Source organism: Macrotis lagotis, chromosome 2 (assembly GCF_037893015.1).
Source record: "Macrotis lagotis isolate mMagLag1 chromosome 2, bilby.v1.9.chrom.fasta, whole genome shotgun sequence".
NCBI lineage: Eukaryota > Metazoa > Chordata > Mammalia > Peramelemorphia > Peramelidae > Macrotis > Macrotis lagotis.
In genome coordinates this window covers 78,234,161-78,255,817 of record NC_133659.1, presented here as the reverse complement: position 1 = coordinate 78,255,817, position 21,657 = coordinate 78,234,161, and the positions used below count along the sequence as shown (strand labels likewise).

The following is a 21,657-nucleotide window of genomic DNA, read 5'->3' as shown; positions in this document are numbered from 1 at the left end:
CCTTGCAAAGCAAGAAATGTATTGACTTATTATTTCCTATAGGCTGGGGTCTCTGGGATGCATCCCCTCCTCTGGGGGCATCACTACAAAGGTACCCTTGACTGCAGAGTACCAGGGCTGGCCAGAGGCAGGGGAGGAAAGGGGGTGGCCTCAGAGCTGAATGGATTCCCTGCTTCCTGTGTCCTCTCTGTTCCTTTCCCAAACTCTTGTTTCCTCTCCCCAGAGCTGCGCATCTTGTTGCTCTGCGGCAGTGACCTGCTGGAGTCCTTCTGCATCCCCGGACTCTGGAATGAAGCTGATGTGAGTAAGATGCTCCGGCCCCAGGGTGTGGGGTAGAGGAGATGGGGGGGGGTCCTTCCTTCACTAGGGCCGCTCCCACCTACCCTGACCTTTCTTTTGACACCGAGTTCCCAGGACCTTGGCCTAACCATTCACATGGAAGAGAAAAATCGGCACCCGCAGCTTCCTCTCCGGTTTAATTTGTACACATCCTCCTTCTTCTCAGTTTCTTCATCTGACAAATGAGGGGGGGTTGGCTGGGATGACCTCCGGGGTCCTGGCGGCTCTAAATCTACAAGCCTGTAATCCTCCTTTTCTTCCTCCTCCTCACTCACACTACCCTAGGGGTCCTGGGAAAATCGTGATCTGTCTTGGAAATATTTCATTTTGGAGTTTCAAAAACAAAAACAACTCTGTGCAAACCAGAGAGTTCCAAAGCCCCCACACTGGGCCACAACTTTCTTCTCCTTCCTTTCTTTTTTTTTTAAAGGTTTTTTGCAAGGCAAATGGGGTCAAGTGGCTTGCCCAAGACCACACAGCTAGGTCATCATTAAGCATTTGAGGTCGGATTTGAACTCAGGTCCTCCTGACTCCAAGGCTGGTGCTTTATCCACTGCACCACCTAGCCGACCCTCCTTCCTTCTTTTTTATAAAAAAAATAATAATGGTTAGCTTTTATATAACACTTCAGGATTTGCAAAGCAAATCTGCATATATTATTTTATTTGATCTTCACAAGAATCCTGGGAAGGAAGTACTATTGTTCCATTTTTACAGTTGAGGAAACTGAAGCAGAGGTTAAAGGACTTGCCTTGGGTCATAGAGCTAGTAAGTCTCCGAGGCTGGATTTGAACTCGGGTCTTTCTGATTCCAAACCTAGGACACTGTTCATTAGACCACCTAGATATCTAACTCTAATTCCATTTCTTTACCTCAGGGCTGTCCAAAATGCTACCCACAGGGTGATTTTATACCTGTGGTTTTAGTAAATGCTTTTGTAAATGAAGAGGAGCTACTGCAGAGCTCTCACTAAAATGGCAATTCAAAATATATTGTCTATTGTTTCAATAAAAACTCTTAAAAGTAAGGTTGGACCACCCTGCTTCTCCTCTCCCACCCCAGGAGAGCACCCACCCCTAAGGAGATTCTTTACAAAAGGGCTCTCTATCACCCTAGTATATACTCTAGTATATAGTACAGAGCATGAAGGGGGAAAGGAAGGAAAGAAATGGAATTAGCCAACCCAGGGTAAGTGGGACTTTTCTGCCTTGGACTTGGGGTCATTCAAAATGAGATCCTATTTTTAAACGAGATAATATTTGAAAAGAGTTTAGCACAGCGTTCCCTTCCCTACTGGATTACTCTGCCTGCTATAAAGAAGGAAAGAAGGTTCAACTCCCCTCCCACACCAAATGAGGTTTTTGCCAGACCCAACCTGACCATCTAATGTAATTCAATATTCATTCCACAAGTCTCTGTTATACGTGCTGTGCTCTAAAGTGGTAGATACTGTAAAGACAGAGGAGTCAAACTTGGCCCAATGTGAGTTTACAAGTCAATGTGCAGGCTTGGGATCCTTTTTGATAGTTTTAGTTCCTCTTTGAGTGGCCCATTTCTATTTGACTTGGATATCACTGCAGAAGAATTGATTTTAAATTCCTTGAGATCAAATAGTATTTTTTTTAAATTTCTTGCCCAGTCACTTATTTTTCAATATTGCTGCTAGGTAGGTCTTTGTTATGTCCATGTGGACAAACACACACAGATACTGTCTTTTAAAATCTTTTAATCCTTACTTTTCTGCATTGAGTTGAAGGACTTTTGGGTCTAGTTCAAGAAATTGGTCATACCAAGATGGAAAATGACCCTGAAAGAAGGGATATAACGGATGTCATTGGCATTTTCATTTTTTTTTAGACTGGATATAAGTTTTCAGAAGCATAGAGAGCTCCAAATAAGAAAACTCCCTCAGCCAATACAGATCAACATCCATTGTTATACTTCAAGTCTTAGAAATTAAGACTTTCCTAGGGTCATACAGCTAGTATATGTCTGAGGAGGAACACGCACCCAGATTTTGGCATGGACACCAACTCTTTATTCATTTGTTCCACCTCTCCTACTGAAGAAATACTGCTTTGAAAAAATAAAACAAAAAAGATGATCTGGTCATAATATAAGAAGTAACCGAAGGATAGCCTGGATTCCTCCGTTGGTATCCTTGTGATGTCAACAGAACTTGAGGAAGACCCCAGCACATTGAGGAGACTAGAGGCACACAGGGTGGCTAGACATGAAGGGAATGAACCCCCAAATCCATTGGAGTATGGGACCATGCCCTGCATTTGCACACATCAGATATTTAAATGCTGGCTGGACTAGAATTGATTCAAAGAAGTAGAAGACATAATCCTTGCCCTTAGGGGGCTTACAGTCTAGACAAAGAATACTAAATTAATAATACAGTATTATGGAGCTTGTGCCAACACAAATTAGTGCTCCAGGAATTCTGGGGAGTAAGAGAGAACTGTGGGTGGAAGTGAGAGGGGAAGGCTATGATTTGAGAGGAAGATTAAGGACAAGGAACTTTTAAATGTCTAGTTCTAGTTTTAATGGAAACATTTTGAGTCAAGGTTCTGTCCTTGGTAGGTAGGGGTGGGGGAACCCAGCCCTGAAAAAATACACTGTTTGGGCTCAGCACCACACCCCTCTCCACCCTGCCACCCCCCCAAACAGTTTTTATTAAAAGAAAAACCACTTAAGCTTCCCCCTCCCCTTTTAGTCCTTGGTTTAGTGTTTTAATTAACTGTCCCTCCTTCTACCAGCTTCAAAGGATCCTTCGAAGGTAAAAAGTAATGTTTGCCAAGTTCTACAAGAATGATTGGTGGAGGCTTCCCAGGGTAGGGCAGGTTGCAGCGGTCATCCCAGCCTCTTTACAGCATGGGGGGATAATAATGATGATGATGATGATGATGCTGCTGCTGCTGATGATAAGGATAATATTTTTATTATATATATAATATACATATAAATGCTGATTATTTATATAGGTTTGGAAAACTTTACCAAAGTGGAAAAAGCTAAATACTTTGGGAAGGAGTTTCCTCTCCCTTGAAAAACTCATTTGAAACCATAAATGAGTGTAGCATTCAACATACTGAAACAGCTGTTAGCGATTATTTCAATTAGCTCTTCTTTTAAAATTATGCAAATGTTATACTCCTCTCAGCAACCATCTTTAGACAGAATTAAGAGTTCCAATGGTGACTCAGTGAATAGATGTCTGAGCCTGGAGTCGGGAACTCTTGTTCCTGAATTCAAATCTGGCCTCAGATACTTACTTGCTGTGTCACCCTGGGAACAGACACTTACTCAGATGCTGACTAGCTGTGTGATTTAACCCTGATTGTCTCAATCTCCTCATCTGTAAAATGAGCCTAGAGAAGGAAATGTCAAACCACTCTGGTATCTTTGAAAAGAAAATTCTAAATGGGGTCACAAACAGTAAATGTGAAAAAGTAGAATTTCAAGGCTCAGATTCTAAAACTGGTTTTGAGTTACCAAATTGTTTGATTAATGCAGTTTTCAGTTAGATCACTCTCTATGTTGACTATCTTCTGTATCTTCCACATCAATCAGTTAACATTTATTCCAGGCTCTAAACTACTCTTTATATTTGGTGAAAACCAGCAGCTGAAAAAATAAGACTGCCTTTTCTTCAATTCCTCAGACTATCATCTGAGCACCTCACAAACCACTCCCCTTCCCTTCTATTGATCAGATGAATCCCTCAGATATTAGAGTTCTTTAGATAATCTCTCCTACCTCCCCTGAGTTATACTTATCTGTGTTTAAGTTGGACCCTCCCTCCCTAATCCAAAATAGATTTCTTTTTTTTTAGGGTTTTTTTTTTTTTGCAAGGCAATGGGGTTAAGTGGCTTGCCCAAGGCCACACAGCTAGGTCATTATTAAGTGTCTGAGACCGGATTTGAACTCAGGTACTCCTGACTCCAAGGCTGGTGCTTTATCTGCTTTGACACCTAGCTGCCCCCCCAATATAGATTTCTTAAGGACAGGAAATTTTTTGAGTTTGTTTTCATATCGTCATTATCTACTAAGTGTTTCCCATATTGTTCTTTAACACTTCAGGGGATTGGTGATATTAGTGATATTATTCACCAAGGCAGATTCAGCATCCACTGTCTCCTAAAGACTATTCTCTCCCTCCTCAATAGCCTAATTTTCCTCAGAGGCCAGATGAAGTCAAAAGTCCACATATGGCCTTATCAGTTTGCCTCAACTGCTAGCATCCCCTATCTTAGAGGATCTTATATTTACTGTATGTATATATATATATGTGTGTGGTTGCACATGTATATATGTTATTGATTTGTGTGTGTGTGTTGTTTGCCCCCTATCATATGTAAATTACTTAATGGTGGGGATTGTTTCATTTTTGTCTTTGTATGCCAACTATAATACAGTGACTGGCACAATGGTGACCAGTTTATTTATTGGGTAGTCCTTGTTATAGATTACAGCCTTATCATCCAATGCAATTCTTGTCCATAACCCACCAAGAAGATAACAGTTCTTTACTGATGTTCATTTGTTTCAGTCATATCCAACTCTTTGTGACCCATTTAGGGAAAACTAGCAGCTAAAAACATAAGACAGCCTTTCTTTCTACTCCTCAGACTATCATCTGAGCACACCACAAACCACTCCCCTTCCCTTTCCATAATCAGATGAATCCCTCAGATATTAATTAGAGCTCTTTAGATAATATCTCCTAATTCCCCTGAGTTATGCTTATTTGTGTTTAAGTTGGACCGCATTTGGGGTTTTTTTTGGCAAAGATACTGGAATGCTTTGCCATTTCCTTATGCACCTCATTTTACAGATGGGGAAACTGAAGCAAAAAGAGTTAAGTGACTTACTCAGAATCACACAGTTAATAAGTGTCTGAGACCAGATTTGAACTCAGGAAGAGGAGTCTTTGTGACTTCAGGTTTGACTCTTTATCCATTGCCACTTAGCTGCCCTAATAAATTACAGTCTTATTGAATCCCATTAAAAATATTTTTTTAAAATAGGAATTGTGTGAATGAAACGGCTTGATAATCAGGACAGTTTCAGTATGTGAGCCCTAAAATTCTTGGAGTGAGGGAGATTTACTCCCTGGGTAGATCCTTCTATTCTGTTAACCCACTTGGGGGAGTGAGGAATCTCCCTTTTGAATGCCTTCCCCACAGAGATTACCTCTGTCTATTTTGTAGATAATTTATATGTTCCTAATTGCTTATGTATTGTCTTAACCATTAAAACTAGAACTTCATGAGGAGGGGGAATGTTTTTTTTACCTTCTATATAATAAATAATAAATGATTAATTTGGTTTAAAATGATAGTTGACTCACTAACTGGAAACCATTTGTTATGTCTTTTTGCCCCTCCATGAGCAGTTCACCTGCTCTTCCAATTCCATCTCTTTGAGGGTACTTCCTGTGACTCTACTCTGCATAATTCTTCATCAGTAATATGTTGTAGCCTATTTATATCCACTCTATATCTCTCCATTATTCTTTGGCTGACTTTCAACTTTAATTCTTTGAACGTTGGCTTTCCATGATTTACAATCATGTGCCATCAGCAGAGGAATATTGGTTTTTTAAAAATGGGCTTTTTTTCCAGGCAGGATATTGAAGTCAGTGAGAGACTTTCATACTTTCTCAAATGCAATCTGGCATCTCCCCATAATTTCTTCTCGAAAACAGTTCTTGCCCAAATTCGTTATCCCTCCAGTGTTACTGTCCAGGTCTGGTGGACTCATATTATGGGCTGTCCACCCAAATGTAAGCCTCCTTCTTGACAAATGTCAGCGTGAAGCCCAATTCTTCTGAATAATTATGGATCTCATTTGGGAGATTTTATAATGTTTCAGTAAAACTCAGTCCAGAACAGGGCCTGGAGCTGTGATTCCATTATTGGCAGCTCCCAGGTGAAGAATTTTCCTCTACATGTACAAGTTGGTAGCTTCTCTGTAACTAAGTCTTGGAATCCCAGTTTTCCCTGGGACACTGAGAGGCTATGTTGCTTTATAATTAGAGCCGGTGTCTCTATCAGAGGGAGAACTTGAATCCAAGTCTTTAAGACTCACCCTCTGTCTGCCTTGCCACATGGTTGGTTCATTTATTAAGCGCCTCTGTATCCAAAGCATTGGTTAGGTACAGCAAATACAAAGACAAGCATTGGCCCTTTCCTCAGAGTTCTAGCATACTGGGAAGATGTAACAGCTATAAAATCAGAATGTCCAAGGGAAAGAGCACTATTAATGAAAATGAAGATGGCAGAAGGTACTCACACAAAGATTTGCATGAGTGCACATAGACAGGAGATGGAGAACCATGTTTAATAAAGGGTTCATTGAATGATTTCATGGGAATATAGAGTTCAGGAATGGCAATTATATAAAATAAGGCTGGAAAGGTAGGAAACAGCCAAAGTGTTGCCTTCACTGCTGGGCAAAAACTTGTTTTTTATCCTAGAGGCAATGGGGAACCCCTGAAGGTTTCAAGTGACAGTCACTTAGGTAGATGATTTTGGTGACTTTGTTGGAGGAAAGATTGAAGAAGGCAAAGGCTTGGAAACAAGGAGAGCAATTAGGAGACAATAATAGCAGTCCACAAAAGAAGTACTCAGAGTCTGAACAAGGGTGGTAGCTATGGGAGTGGAGAGAAGGAGTGATTTGAGGAATGTTGTAGCAGTAGCATTAACAAGGTTTGGTAACTGGGGAATGAAAGAAAGCAGAGTCAAATACAGTTCAGTTCTCTTCAGTCTGGGTGACAGGAAGGCTAGGGTCAATTCCAACAAAACTAGAGAAGTTTGGAGAAATGGCATTCCTTTTTGGACATGTTGAGTTTGAGGTAACCAGAGGAAATCTAAGGAAGAAATATCCAGAAAACAGTTGGCAATGTGGGGAACTGGAGTTTAGGAGAAATATTAAGACTATATATAAATTTCAGAATATTCTGCTTGGTAAAACCCCATTGGAGATTGTTCTCCATAGGAATTAGACTTCAAGAGCTAGGGTCATCTCTACATTAAAATGAAGAACCATGATAGAGGGGATAGCTAGGTGGCACAGTGGTCCTGGAAGTAAGGAAGACCTAAGTTCAAATCAGACACTTGATACTAGTTGTGTGACCCTGGGCAAGTTACTTAAACCCATTGCCTCACCAAAACCAAAAATCATGGCAGATCAGAGCAGCAATTATATATATGAGGTATCTAAAAAATATGTATTCAGCACCTTGGACCCAATTCATGGAGAGCATACCTAAAAAAGGAAGGAAGGAAAGAAGGAAGGAAATGAGTATTAAGTACCTACTCTTTCCCAGTTGCTGTGCTTAAAGCTTTACAAAAATTATCTCTTTTGATCTTTTACAATAGCACTGGGAGGTAAGTGGTATTATTATCCCCATTTTATGGCTGAGAAAACTGAAGAAGACAGAGGTTAATTGACTTGTTCAGGGTCACACAGCAAGGAATGTTTGAGGTTAGATTTGAACTCAGGTCTTTCTAACTTTAGTGCACCCAGGTGGCACAATTAATTAATGTGCCAGGCCTAGAGTCAGGAAGATTTGTCTTCCTGAGTTCAAGGCCAGCCTCAGACACTTATTACCTGGGTGACCCTGGGCAAGTCATTTAGCCCTGTCTACCTCAGTTTCCTCATTTGTAAAATGAATTAGAGAAGAATATGACAAACTATCCTTGCCAAGAAAATCCCAAATGGAGCCATGAAGAGTTGAACAGGACTTAAAAATGACTAAACAACAGTCTTCTGAGTCCAGGTCCAGAGCTCTATCCATTGAGTCACCTAGATGCCTTTGAGATTATCTAGCTATTTGACACCTCCTCGAAGTTTCTAATTCAAAGAATACTTGACTCTTCAATGAGGGGTTTTCTCATTTTAACAGCTGCTGTCTTTCAAATGAAGACAGAACTGATACTAGGAAAAAGGAGAAGGAGGAGGAGTGTAATGAGGTCATTAGAGAGAACTGGCCATTATTACCTATTGCCCCCAAGAGAATGCTTGCAACTCCAAAGCCCTGCCCTAGATAGCAGAGGACTCAGAAACCCTAGATGATGAGGGTGATTAACATCGAAGGGAGAGTAGCTTCTTGGAAACTCTCCAAGGTCCTGTCTCCTGCAGGCCTCCCACATCCTCTCTGAGGTCCTCTGAAACAGAGCAGGAAGAGAAGCTACTTGTCCAAACAGGTCTGGGGAGAATCAGGAGCCTCTCCACCCTTCTATAATAAATGGGTAAAGTCGAGAGTGGGGTGGCCTGCCTTGAACCCAGACTGAGAACAAGATGAGACAGGGCCTACTCGATAATAAAAATACCAAGTCTTGCTCTAGCCCAGCAACAAACAGGTCACTGAATCTCTGTGGCTCTGGCCTTGGGTTCCCTCAAAAACTCCTTCCTTACACAAACATAATTATAGATTTATAGACCTAGAGCTAGAAGGGACCTCAGAAGCCATCTAGTTCATTGAGGAATGAGGAAGACAACATGGCAGAATGGTTAGAGAGTGGGCCTTGGAGTCAAGATGGTATGGGTTTACTATATGAACCTGTTAAGTCATTTAACCTCTTAGTCATTAAGTCATTTAACCTCTTAGCTCTCTAGGCCAGAGGTGTCAAACTCATGGTCCTTGCTTTATACTCTCAAGTAAAGCAGATCAAAATGCAATTGAGAAATATTTAACTAAATAAAAAATAATGAAACATAATGTTCATATATGGTTTTCTAACTCAATATGCAGTCTAAGGTTAAGAGGCCCCCTTTCTACTTAAGTCTGACAACACTAGGCATCTCTCTAAGACTCTTAAGTTTTGAAGCAGGTCCCAGTCTATATTGATGAAGGTAGTTCCTCACCAGGAAACTCTACTTTGATTAAATTACAGGTTTTTTTGGTTTTTTTAAAGTAGCTACATAATTATTTACACACACATATGCATATATGTGGATGGACAGATAATCTAGATATATAAAACAGCTAGATGGCTGGATAGATGGGTGAATGCATAGACTCATGGGAGGAGATTCAATAAGCAGGGGATTAGGGAAGCATGTCATCCAAAAATAACATAGAATTTAGAAAGCGTAAATAGAAGTTTGGGAAATAGTTTCACATGACTAGCCTAAAGGAATAGTAGTAAAGGAGAGGATCAATTAACTGGACATCTGCTAGAACTCTCTCGGCCAAAAAAAAGGCTGTCAACAATCTTGTCTTGAAATTTCAACCTTTAAAAGATGGAGGGGTGATACATGATAATTTTATTGTATATTTGAAAAGATACATGATAATTTTATTGTATATTTAAAAAGATACATGATAATTTTATTGAATATTTGAAAAGAAAAGCAGGTTTTGCAGAGATTTGTTTTATTCCATAAGTTAAAAAAATCAAAGAACAGTAAATACCAACTTTACATTAAAAAAAGATAAAGGGAGGAATGAAGGAAAATACTCCTCTGAGTCTGATTCCTACCAAAAAGGAAGAATTGGATGCTGAAGTAGAAATGATAGGAACTTTGCAAAAGAACCCCACTACATCTTAGAATTTCTCAAGAGAAGGAAAGGAAAGTCAAGCATAGTTGGCAAGCATTTGAAATTTTTTTGGAAAACCTCTTTCATAGGAGTCAGAGAAAGGATAGGTAGGACTCCATTGGTTGTCTCTGAATTTACTTCTATACACTACTGGGGGGCAGCTAGGTGATGCAACTGAATTCAAGGCCTGGAGTCAGGAAGAACTGAGTTCAGATCCAGCCTCAGAAACTTACTAACAGTGATTCCAGCCATCAGTTTCCCCATCTGTAAAATGAGGTGGATAAGGAAATGGCAAAGCATTCCAATATCTTTGCCAAGAAAACCCCAAATGGGAACATGAAAAGTCGGACATGACTCAATAGCAACACACCTCTGAGAAGACAATACAGTACAGAATATGTTTATATAATATTTTCTAAGCCAATAATTTTGTGCATGATTATTTGTTGGGGGAAATTTTCATCTCAGATGGGTAAGATGAATGCCAGAGAAGTAAAAACAATTTAAGGCATAGATTAGAAATTAATTTAAAATGGGAAGGAACTTTAGAGCTCATTGCATCCATTTTATAAATGATAGAACATGGGCAGCTAGATGATCCTGGAATCAGAAGGACCTGAGTTCAAATTATCAACTGATTGTGTGACCCTGGGAAAAGTCACTTAATTTAGATTGATGCCAAAGGAAAAAAATGATGGAATTATAAAAACCCACAGAAAGGAAATGACTTGTCCAGCATATCTAAAGTTACATTCAGGGGACAGTGGAACTAGAAGATGGATTTTCCATTTCTCCCTCCTTCCCTGACCTCCCTTATTCCAAACCAACAAATGACTTCATTTTCAAATTATTAATATGTCATCTCCAATTCTTAGTCAATTAACAAGCATTTATTAACCACCTATTATGTGTCAATCATTGTGAAAGCATTGGAGATAGAAAGAGAAAAGGATTTTTTTTCCTCAAGGATCATCCATTCTAATGGGGGAGATCACAAGATATGTATAGAGGAGATAGAAGGTCTTCTCAGAGGAAAAGACACCAGTAGCTGGGCAGACTAGGAACAGCCTCCTGCAGAAGGTGAGACTAGGGCTGAGTCTTGAAGGAAGTTAAGAGATTGAAGGTGAGAGCAGAGCATCCTGATAGTGGATTGCTCTGTACTGTATGATGTGCATCATAAAATGAATGTGCATAAATAAAATAAAGACCTGGCAGACATTAACCAGGAATTACCTAAGATGGGACATCCTGACCAAACAAAATGAAATCCAAAAGCTTTGTCACTGAATTAGGTCCCAGTTCAATTGAAGAGGGTATGGACAAAATCCTCAATTTCTTGAAAAACTCTAGTGATCATGGATCCTACGACAGAGTAGCATGTGATCCCCAGAATCACAAGTGGATGGGGTCTTCAAGGACCTCTAGACCCACCCACATATTCTCTATAGCAAACTAAACAAGTGGTCATCTAGGCTTTGTGGGAAAACCTCCAAAAAGAAGGGACCCATTACCTCCTAAGGTGACCCACTATACTCTTGGATAGTTCTAATGGCTAAGATATGAAGCCTGAATTTATGCAAGTTCCAATCATTCTCCTAGTTCTGCCTTTTTCAGGGGCCAAGAAGCACAAGTCTAATCCATCTTCCAAGTACTTGAAGAGAGATATCAAGTCTCCACTGAATCTTGTTTCCTCCAGGCTAAACATTCTTAATTTTTTTCTTGAATATTCCAGGAACACAAGACCCTTTGGCCACCCTAGATTCTCTGCTTTAGACATTGTTCAGCATGACAATACTTCTTCCTAAACATTGGTGGCCAGAGTGGAACACAACATTCCAGATGTAGAAAACCGAAGGAGGGATCAAGCCTTTATTAAGAATCTACTATGTTCTAAATAGTTAAAAATATCTCAGTCTTCCCAAGTGGTACCATTACTGTTGTATTCCTGGAAGCTATGCATCTTAATCCAGACTGATTTTTGTATTTCTTGACTGCTATTTCAAGCTATTGGTTTTCATTGACCTTGAATTACTCAATGTGTCTGTCTAGATCTTTCTCAGACAAACTGCTACTTACCATTCCTCCCCCAGTTGATTTTTCTTTGGATACAAGTGGCATATTTTGCATTTTCCCTTTTCGATTTCATCTTACTCAATTACATTTCATGTTCTGGCCTAAATAGTAGCCACCTAAAACTCTATAATCTGATTGCATCCTATCTCTCTGACCTTACTTTACCCTAAATCTCTCAATCCCCGACAGACTAAGAGCTAGAGTGAAAAAAAACATCAGTAGGCAATGGAGACTTGGTAGATAGAACTCCATAGATATTTGACCTTTGGTGGCCCTGATCCATTATTTAACCTCCAGATTCTTCAGATTCTTCATCTATAAAACAAGCTCAATCTTCATCTATAAAACAACTTTCCTTACAAGTCTAGCAATCCACTGAGTTGTTATGAGGTTCAAAGAAGATAATGTATGAAAATTACTTTGAAATATGACAGTATTAAATAAATATCTATTATTATTATTATCATTATTATTACCCCGACTACTACTATTATTATTGAATCTTTAGTTAAGTCAGAACAAGGAACTGACCAAAGGAAACAAACACAGGAAGAGCCCAGAGGCACCATCCACTCCAAAAAAAATTTCAGTACCCTGAGACAGAATGGAGTAAAGGCAAAAATTCAGCTATTTAGACTTGTGTGGTTTATATCAGACAATTTAACTCAAGCCAGGAAACCTTCTGGACACTTCCACCCCCAGGATAAGCCCGCAGAGCTGATAAGGTCTCATGTGAACTTACTAGTTCCTGGGAGGGAGGCTCACTTCCAGCTGCATGGGAACACCAATCCCCATGTGAAAGGGCAGGGTTTCAAAAAAAAAATCAGGATTGTGACATAAACCTGGAATCCCCCTGTTCTTCTCAAGGCTCCTGCTATTGATGGGAATGGAAAGGATTTCCTCTGGGATTCTTAACTCAATGACCATTTATTTGTGTGCATTGTAGACAAATGAAGGGTCAAGAGGTAGGGAGATTTCATGCCCAGATGCCTCTGCTCTTGTGATACTCCTTCCTTATAATTGACTCATAGAGATGATTTGGTTGGCTGGGATGGGGAGGGTGATGGGATGGGGAATGACATGGATGTGTCATTCTGAAAGCCCCTAGAGTTCTAGAGGCCTCTGTTTTGGTGGGGTTTTAAAATTTTCACCATGCAGAGAATGTTGGGTGTGGTTACATGTGAGTCAAGGAAGCTAAGACAGAATCACTGGGATTTGAAGTTTCCTCAGATTCCAGTGTGGGGATATTCTTAGAGGAAGGGCCAAAGTGAATACTTCCCCAGGATGTCTGTACACCCTGGATTGCTATGAATTGAGCTAATGAGAGGATAGAATCAGAGCATACATGGAGAGAACCAGGGGACCTTGGCCAGCATCTTATCCAACCGCATCATTTTATATTTTACAGATGTGGAAATTGACCCCTTAAATTTAAGGGAATTTCTAAATCTCAGATTCCTAGTACGTGGCATAAGGGGGATTTGAACCTATGTCCTTTGACCCTAAAATCAATATTCTTTCTTCTCTACCATACTATCATCTCAGATTGATTGAATAAACATTGACAAAACACATTGGTTAGCATATATCAGGTGCCATGACAGACACTGCAGATGATCTACTTGTTCTGAAGAGGTCTCTCACTGAAGAGGGTTGACCCCCAGTCAACCAAATCATCTCTCTGAGTCGATTAGAAGGAAGGAGTACCACAAGAGCAGAGGCATCTGGGAATGACCTCTCCTCGTTCGTTTGAGTACAGATGACGTCTTCCCAGCCTCCAAGTTGGGCAAGGAGTTGACCTGGTTTCTCCTGAGTTGTAGCAAAGCTTGGTGGCAGCAGTGGATAGCGAGAAGACCAAGAATAACAAGGGAACCTGATTCTGACTTCTGCCTCTGACTCTTCTAGTTGTCTGACTCTGGGGAAATCATATCTCTCTGAACATCAGATTCCCACAAAGCCTGTAAAATCTCTATAATCATATCTGTGGTGCTCACTTGAGAGAGTTGTTGTGATAATCAAATGAGATAATGAATGGAAAGCATTTTGCAACCTTCAAGTTCTCTTTACTCCTCCTTCTCTTCTTTCCCCCTTTCCCCCCTCCTCTTCCTTTACCCCATTCACCACTCTCCCCTTCCTCTCCTCCTCTCCCCTTCCCTTTTTCCCCTTCTCTCTTTGTTTGTGTTATTATTTTTATTCCCCTTCTCCCACCCCATTTGCTAACCTTTATTCCCAAGCTAGAATTCAGGCAGTATAGGTGACATAATGTGCAGGGCAATGATAAGAACACCAGACTCTCAAATATTTTCCCCACAGTAAGCCTTGGTTCCTGAAATTCCACCAGGAAAAGTTTACTCCTTTGCTAATAACCCCCTACCCCCAAAGATAATACAGATAATGATAGCTGCCACTTTGGGCCCATTATAGCTTACAAAGAACTTTCCTTACAACAACTTTCTGAAGTAGGTAGTACAAGTTTAATAAGCCTGTTTTATGAAAATAAAGCTCGATAACACTTACATAGCTCTAAGATTTGCAAAATACCTTTACAAATTCTAACTCATTTTTTGAGGTGGTAAAAATGAGGATGGGACAAATGAAGTGATTTACCGTGGTGGAGGAGCCGGGCATTGCACATCTACAAATAGTTGAAGGTAAAGTCCTGTGGGAATAGGATACAGGCCAGGAAACTGAAAAAAGAGTGCAAACAAACCTAAGTAAAGTCTTTACTTATTTCTTGTTGCTCACCCTTGCAAAGAACAAACATCTTTATAACTAGTAGTCAGTGGCAACCAATCAGACAGGTATCTTAAGGCTCTCTTTGAGTGTGTGTGTGGGGGGGAAGAGGGGCAAGAGCTGAGGAAAAGAGGAATGCATGGATTGATTTTGGTAAAGTCCATGGGTACCCAGCTTTGGGTAGCTCCATGGTCATGCAGTCCTCATATGGACGATCCATGGTCCAACTAATGTCTACCCCTGTAGGTTAAGAACCAAGTTTGGCCTCAGTGGGGAGGAGCCATCCCTGCAGATGATTGACCACAGGCTCAGAAACAAAAATTCCTGAGCTCTCAAGTGCAGGACTACAATCTCTCCTGGAGATTAGCCCAGGGAGGAGCATGCTATATATATATATATATATATATATATATATATATATATATATATATATATATATATATATATATCGATAGATAGATAGATAAATAATAGGTATTATTATGTACACTTTACCCTCTAGCTAAGGATGAGGTTATCATTTGGATAAACCTTGGCCAGTTGTGTTCTGAAGTACTCAGGTGCTGGAGCCTCCAATGCTCTCAAGATGAAATTCTCCCATGGAGCTAGGCACCTTGTGGGTCTGTAAGAAGTACTTGTGGGGGCTGTTAGGTGGCACAGTGGATAGAGCACCAGCCCTAGAGTCAGAAGTCCCTGAGTTCAAATCCAGCCTGAGACACTTAATAATTACCTGTGTGGCCTTGGGCAAGCCACTTAACCCCATTTACCTTGCCAAGATCTAAAAAAAAAATACCTGTGGACTGATTGTTCAAGTTAATCCACAAATCGAGGCATCATCAGCACAGAGATCACCTTCCACACACCCCAGTCACAGGTAGGTCACTGTATGGGAGGCAGCACCACACAGTGAAAAGAACACTGGATTTGGGAGTCCAAGGACTCTAGAATTCCAGCTCAGTATCTATGAATGAAGTAGATAACATGGTAAATGCTTTAAAATCTTAAAACACATACATTTTGCTATTATGATTATAATTATTTTATGACCTTGGGAAAGTCCTAGCCTCTCTAAGCCTCAATTTTCACATATATAAAAAGAGAGTGTTGGACCCCTAAGATCCCTTAATTATCCCTATTTTATAGATGAAGAAACTGAGGCTAAGCAGTTAAGTTATTTGCCCAGGGATACAAAGTTAATATCTAAGGAGGGATTTGAAGTCAGGTCTTCCTGACTACAAGTCCAAAGCTCTTACCCACGTAGTAGTGTTATCTTTATCTGAAATAGTGAAAATTCCAATGAGTTGCTAATGTCTTTTAAATCATTAGAATCTCAATGGAAAATAACAATTCAAGTCAGAGGGCAGCCAAGTCTAGACTACCATTTGGTTCCATTCTTTGTTCCCTTCAATCAAGGATGTCTATTTTAAATAATGCCCTAATAAGTTCCATCAATCAACTGCCTCTGGACTTGAATGCCTCTAGAAGAGAAAGTAAGACTGATGACTTTGTTTAGCTAAGTGTCACCTAAATCTAATTCATTGCAAGTCAAGAATTATCCCATGATATCATGAGTCCTCTTCAAAAATGAAGGACAATTAACAACCACCAATCCAAAATCTATATGGACTCTTAATGAAATCATACACTAACCCTGCAAAATATCTGTACCTGAAAGAGCCTTGATAGTGAAATTATATAAGCATTTCTTCTTAAAATGACTAGGACATAGACAAGCTCTATACAATTTGCTTCCTAGAGGCATAATAGGGGCAGTTAGGTGGCACCATAATGCAGGACATCAGGAAGATTCATCTTCCTGAGTTCGAATTTGACTTCAGACACTTACTAGCCCTGTGACCCTGGATAAGTCATTTAACCTGGTTTTCTTCAGTTTCCTTAAAATCTGTAAAATTAGCTAGAGGAGTAAAAGGCAAACCACTCCAATATCTTTGCCAAGAAAATCCCAAATAGGATCACAAAGAGTCAGACACAACTGAAATGACTGAACAACAAAAACTGATAATATAATAGCGGATTTTCCCCTGGTAGTTTCCTACACCTATGAAGTCACTTATGGGGTTTTGTGTGAGTGTGTATGTGTGTGTGTGTGTGTGTGTGTGTGTGTGTGTACATAATACATTATAAAGACACATACACACACACATATATAATATATATGCCTCTGTATGTTTTCTACAGCCCCAAGTTCATTGGTATTTATTTATTCTTCACAGTATATTCAGAACAAAGGAAAGAGGTAGATCTGCCCTCAATCCTCCCAATTCTTACATTCACTCTCAGTTCCAAAATTATTCTTATACATATGATTCCAAAAAATCAGTTCAACTTTATACAGACCCTACTTTGACTGCTGCTGGCAGTATGCTATTGTGAGACTCTTGGTTTTCCTCCATCACTTCACCCCAACCTGTGAGCAACTTTTGTGGTAGATCTTAAACCTCCCTTTCCTCCTTCCTTTCAGAAGCTCCTAAAGTCAAATTGTGTGTTCCTTATTCTCAGTCCTTCTCCAGTTCAATTTCAACCATCCGAGAGCATAGTAGAGTGGCTGTCACATATCAATAAAAGACTTTTTTAAGCCTATCCAATGAGAAAAAATATTGAGATACTATTAGAACAGCTTAGTGGCACTTCCCTTTCCCACTTTAGTTTCTAGAGCTATGAAACTAAGGGTAAAGGTTGACAGAGATTCCTAACATCAGTCTTCCCTCACCCATTCACATGTCCCCACTTATGTACATAGGCATGGGTAGAGCACTTAGGGCCACCAATAGACACAGAAGTAGGTCCCTGGAGGTCCTTCATGGAGAGAATTCCCTCTCCCCCCACAATAGAGGTCATGATCAGGGTCTCACAAATCTTCTTTTGGCACCCTTTGTATCTGCCCCCTGATCAGGGGTTCATCTCCCATTTCAGAGCCTGATCCTATTTCTCCTCTTCCTTTGTCTCCTTTTGTGTGCTTTCTGAGGATCCTTTGTAAATAGGATGTAATTTGCAGGGGGAACTAGCCATTTACTGGAATAGACAATATTTGGACGTGATCTCCATATTACTAGCACCTCCTTACACATCTGGAATACAATCCACCTCTTAGGGTGACTAGCTTCCTTAAAAACACAATTCATGGACCTGACAAGGAGGATCAAAGAATCAAAAACCTAGATCCATAAGAGAGCTCAGGGACTATCTAGTCTTCTATTTTATCTTATTTTTTACTCAGGTCTATGGAGTTTAAGTGACTTGCCCAAGTCACAAAGGCTGAGATATGAACATGCACCAACTTACTCCAGAGCCTATCTTTATTTTTTTCTGTACCTTGTTGCTTCCCTAGGCAAGAGAATCAGAGTTCTTGAAACCTGTGATCCTTTGTTTATACTCTGCTCATTCCAATGACACCATTTTATGGAAGACTCAGATTAGGACCAGTGCCTGATCTCAGACTGGATGAGAAGACAATTATACAGAGAAATCTTTTCTTCTTTTGGCAAGATACCTTCAGTTCTTTCCACCAATATTATTTTTGGAATGATCTCAAGATTCTTCATCATCCTGGAATCAAAAGAGCTGGGTTCAAAATTTGACTTGGCTACTTCCTTCCTTTGGGACCCTGAACTAGTCACAACTATGAGCATTAGCAGCTTCCTTTGCTCTTAAATGAATAGTGGGATTACTAGATGACTCTTAAATCCTTTTTAGCCCTAAATCTATGCTCCTATGGCCCCTGGGGATAGCATAGAAAGGAGGAGGCATTGTTCCTTTCCAAAGCGCTCTTTTTCCTTAACTGCAAAATAAAGAAAATAATATCACCCAGGGCTTGTTGTGAAGATTGAATGAAATAATATTTGTAAAAGCACATTTGTAAAGCCTGGCACTTCATAAATTCTTGTTTCATGCTATCCATCTCCAGATAGAGAATTGATAGATTTAGAATGCAGATAAAAGCATTTTTTCCCCTATTTCTTGTTCTTTATTTGCTTGCCTGTTTCTATATTTTTCTTTATTTTTTATTTATTGGGACATGGCTAATGAGGACATTTGTTTGGCATAACTATATATTTGTATTGGGTTTTATCTTTCTTGCATTTTTAATGTGTGGGAAAGGGCAGGGGAGAAAGAATTTAGACCTGAAGATAAAATAAGAGGGGCGTCTAGGTAGCACAGTGGATCGAGCACCTGCCCTGGAGTCAGCAGTACCTGGGTTCAAATCCGGTCTCAGACACTTACTAATTACCTAGCTGTGTGGCCTTGGGCAAGACACTTAACCCCATTTGCCTTGCAAAAACCTAAAAATATTAAAAAATAAAATAAGAATTGAATTTAAAAAATAGAAAAATGTTCCCTTTCTTCTTTCTTTCCTCTCTTCTTCTCCTTTCCTCCCTCCCTCCCTGTCTTCCTTCTACCTTTTCTCTCTTTATTTTTTTTCTTCTTTCCTTCCTTCCATTTTTTGTACTGCTTCAGATGGAGGTGATTGTTGGTGACTTTGGAATTGTGGTGGTACCTCGGGATGCTGCAGACACAGACCAGATCATGAGCCATTCCTCAATACTCCGCAAGTACAAGGTGAGCCATCCCACCTCCTAATTAGGGCAGGTCTACTCCCTGTCCTAATCCAAATGTTCATCTTCCAAATGTCCTGGAGCTCAGGAGGGGTAGGGAAGCTGGAGGGACTTGGGCCAAGTGCTTAGCAATCCACTCTCTCTGCTCTATTCTTAGAACAATATCCTGGTGGTGAAAGATGACATCAATCATCCCATGTCCATTGTCAGTTCCACCAAGAGCAGGTAAGTCTGATTGTAGGATGCAACTGTGAGATTGCTGAATTTGGAGTCTAGAGATCTGAGTTCAAATCCCAGATCTGTTAGTTAATACTTATGAGATCTTAAAGAAGTCACCTGAACATCTCTATATGCCTCAGCTTCTTTATCTGTAAAATAAATAGCTTGAACTAAATGATCCTTAAGGTACTCTATTGCCAAAATTCTATGATCTTATGAATAGTGACTGAAAAGACCTCTCCTCAGATAGGTGGAAGTCCTCATCTAAGGGAGAATAGAATGACCTGCTAATGGAGGTAACCAAAATCCTTCTAGTCAACTTCATACCTTGCCATAATTCGTTTAACCTCATCATGTATGCTTCTTGAACAAATTGTCCATTAATAGACTTGGAGTAATTTCACCAGAGCCCTGCCCAGAAGAGGAATAGACTACATGACCTCTCAAGAGGTTTCTAGTATTAAAGCAGTGGCAGTGTTAACAGTCCTCGGTCACGCAATATCTATTCAGATCATGTGGACCTGAGGATTTAGATGATTGCCAGTCATTTCTCCCTTCCCCCACTCACTGCAGTAAAGCATGGGCTCTGTGGCATCACCTTCCTGATATCATGGTAGTTTTTGAGAATGATGAACAAGCAACAACAGCAGAGCTCTGAAAGAATGTGGGAATCCTAAACCAGTTTAAGGTTTATTCTCTTACAGAGAATCTTCTTTTTCTCTTATAGAGAGGTGCCTCCACCTAACCTGTATTCTGTTAGAAGACAGTATCATAATGGAGAAAATGAGGGACTTGGGCCAAGAAATATGGGCACCAATTGTGTCTTAATCATTTACTATTGTATGATCATGGGAGGGGCAGCTAGATATTGCAGTAGATAGAGCACCTGGCCTGGAGTCAGGAAAACCCATCTCCCTGAGTTCAAATCTGGTCTCAGAGACTTACTGGCTGTGTTATCTTGAGCAAGTCAAAACCCCTTTGCCTTGCAAAAACTAAAAAAAAAAAAAAGAACAACCTAAAAAAAAAGAAAGCCCACCAAAATGAGGTCACCAGTAGTCAGATATGACTGAAATGACTCAGGAACAACAAACACGGTCATGGGAAAATCTCTAAACTGCTCAAAGTATGTTTGCTCATCAGTACAATAAACATAGCAATGCTTGCACTATTTCACAAAATTGTGAAGAGCAAGCCTTAAACACAAGAGGAAAATCCACTGTGTTTTTCTTAAAATGGCTCCAAATGATTTCAGTACAGTAAAATAAAGCCAAACCTTGAATATCCCCCCCCCCCCAACAAATGCAGGAGGGACAGAAACCCACTGACCATTTCTCTTCAATGCAAACCAAGCCAGTGAAGAAAAACCAACAGAAGATGCAAATTTTTACCAGTGATATGTGGAGTGTCCAGGTCATGCATTTTGGCATGCCACCATAGGCTTTGAAGTACATATGAGAGGGGTTGTGTTCACTTCAAGTCTGGGTCGATGGGATCCTTCCTGACCCAGAATTGTCTAGGGTTCCCCTCCTGCTTTTCCATTTCTATGAGTTGTGTGCATTCCTGGAATCCCAGTCACGCAGGTCAGTCTCAGGACAGTCTGTCCAGTTTGTATATAAATGCATGTAGGCAGGTCAATGATAGAGATTGTATTTATTTGTTGCTATGGGGGAGGATGTGGGGACCAGCTGAAGCATGAGAAGATTGCTGCAGAAGAGGGTTGATGATAAGCTCTACTAAGCCTTTCCAGTGCCCGTGTACCTGAACTGGTTATCCTGTATCTGCAGAGCATTCACACTGGTGGAGTAAATAGCTACCTATGATTATAATTTGCTATATATAAAATTCCCATGCCATTGAGAGAAGGGGAGAGGAGACAGATATGGGGAGAGAGAGAGAAAGAGAGAGAGAGAGAGAGAGAGAGAGAGAGAGAGAGAGAGAGAGAGAGAGAATGAGAATGAATTGGAGTAATTGCAAGCTTGAGATTTCTCTAATGTCCCTTTGGGTCCTTAATTGCTACAGATCATCATGTGAGAATATTCAAAATGAAAGCAACTAGTGTCAGCTAAAAGAAATTGAAAACTATGTGAAATGTGACATTTGACCTCCAGTTCTCTCAGTTCCTTTCTATGTCCTTCTCCCTCCACCTTCCCTGCCTTCCATAGG

The 21,657-nt window shown here is 40.2% G+C and overlaps 1 protein-coding gene across 1 annotated transcript in view; it reads left to right on the top strand.

Annotated features, from left to right (window-relative positions):
* NMNAT2 (nicotinamide nucleotide adenylyltransferase 2) overlaps window positions 1-21,657 on the top strand; it is a 260,278-nt gene that overhangs the window by 233,853 nt on the left and 4,768 nt on the right. Inside the window, exons 9-11 of the mRNA XM_074222211.1 lie at window positions 224-300; window positions 19,178-19,279; window positions 19,433-19,500. Coding sequence (XP_074078312.1) covers window positions 224-300; window positions 19,178-19,279; window positions 19,433-19,500 — 247 coding nt within the window. The remainder of the gene's footprint in view (window positions 1-223; window positions 301-19,177; window positions 19,280-19,432; window positions 19,501-21,657) is intronic.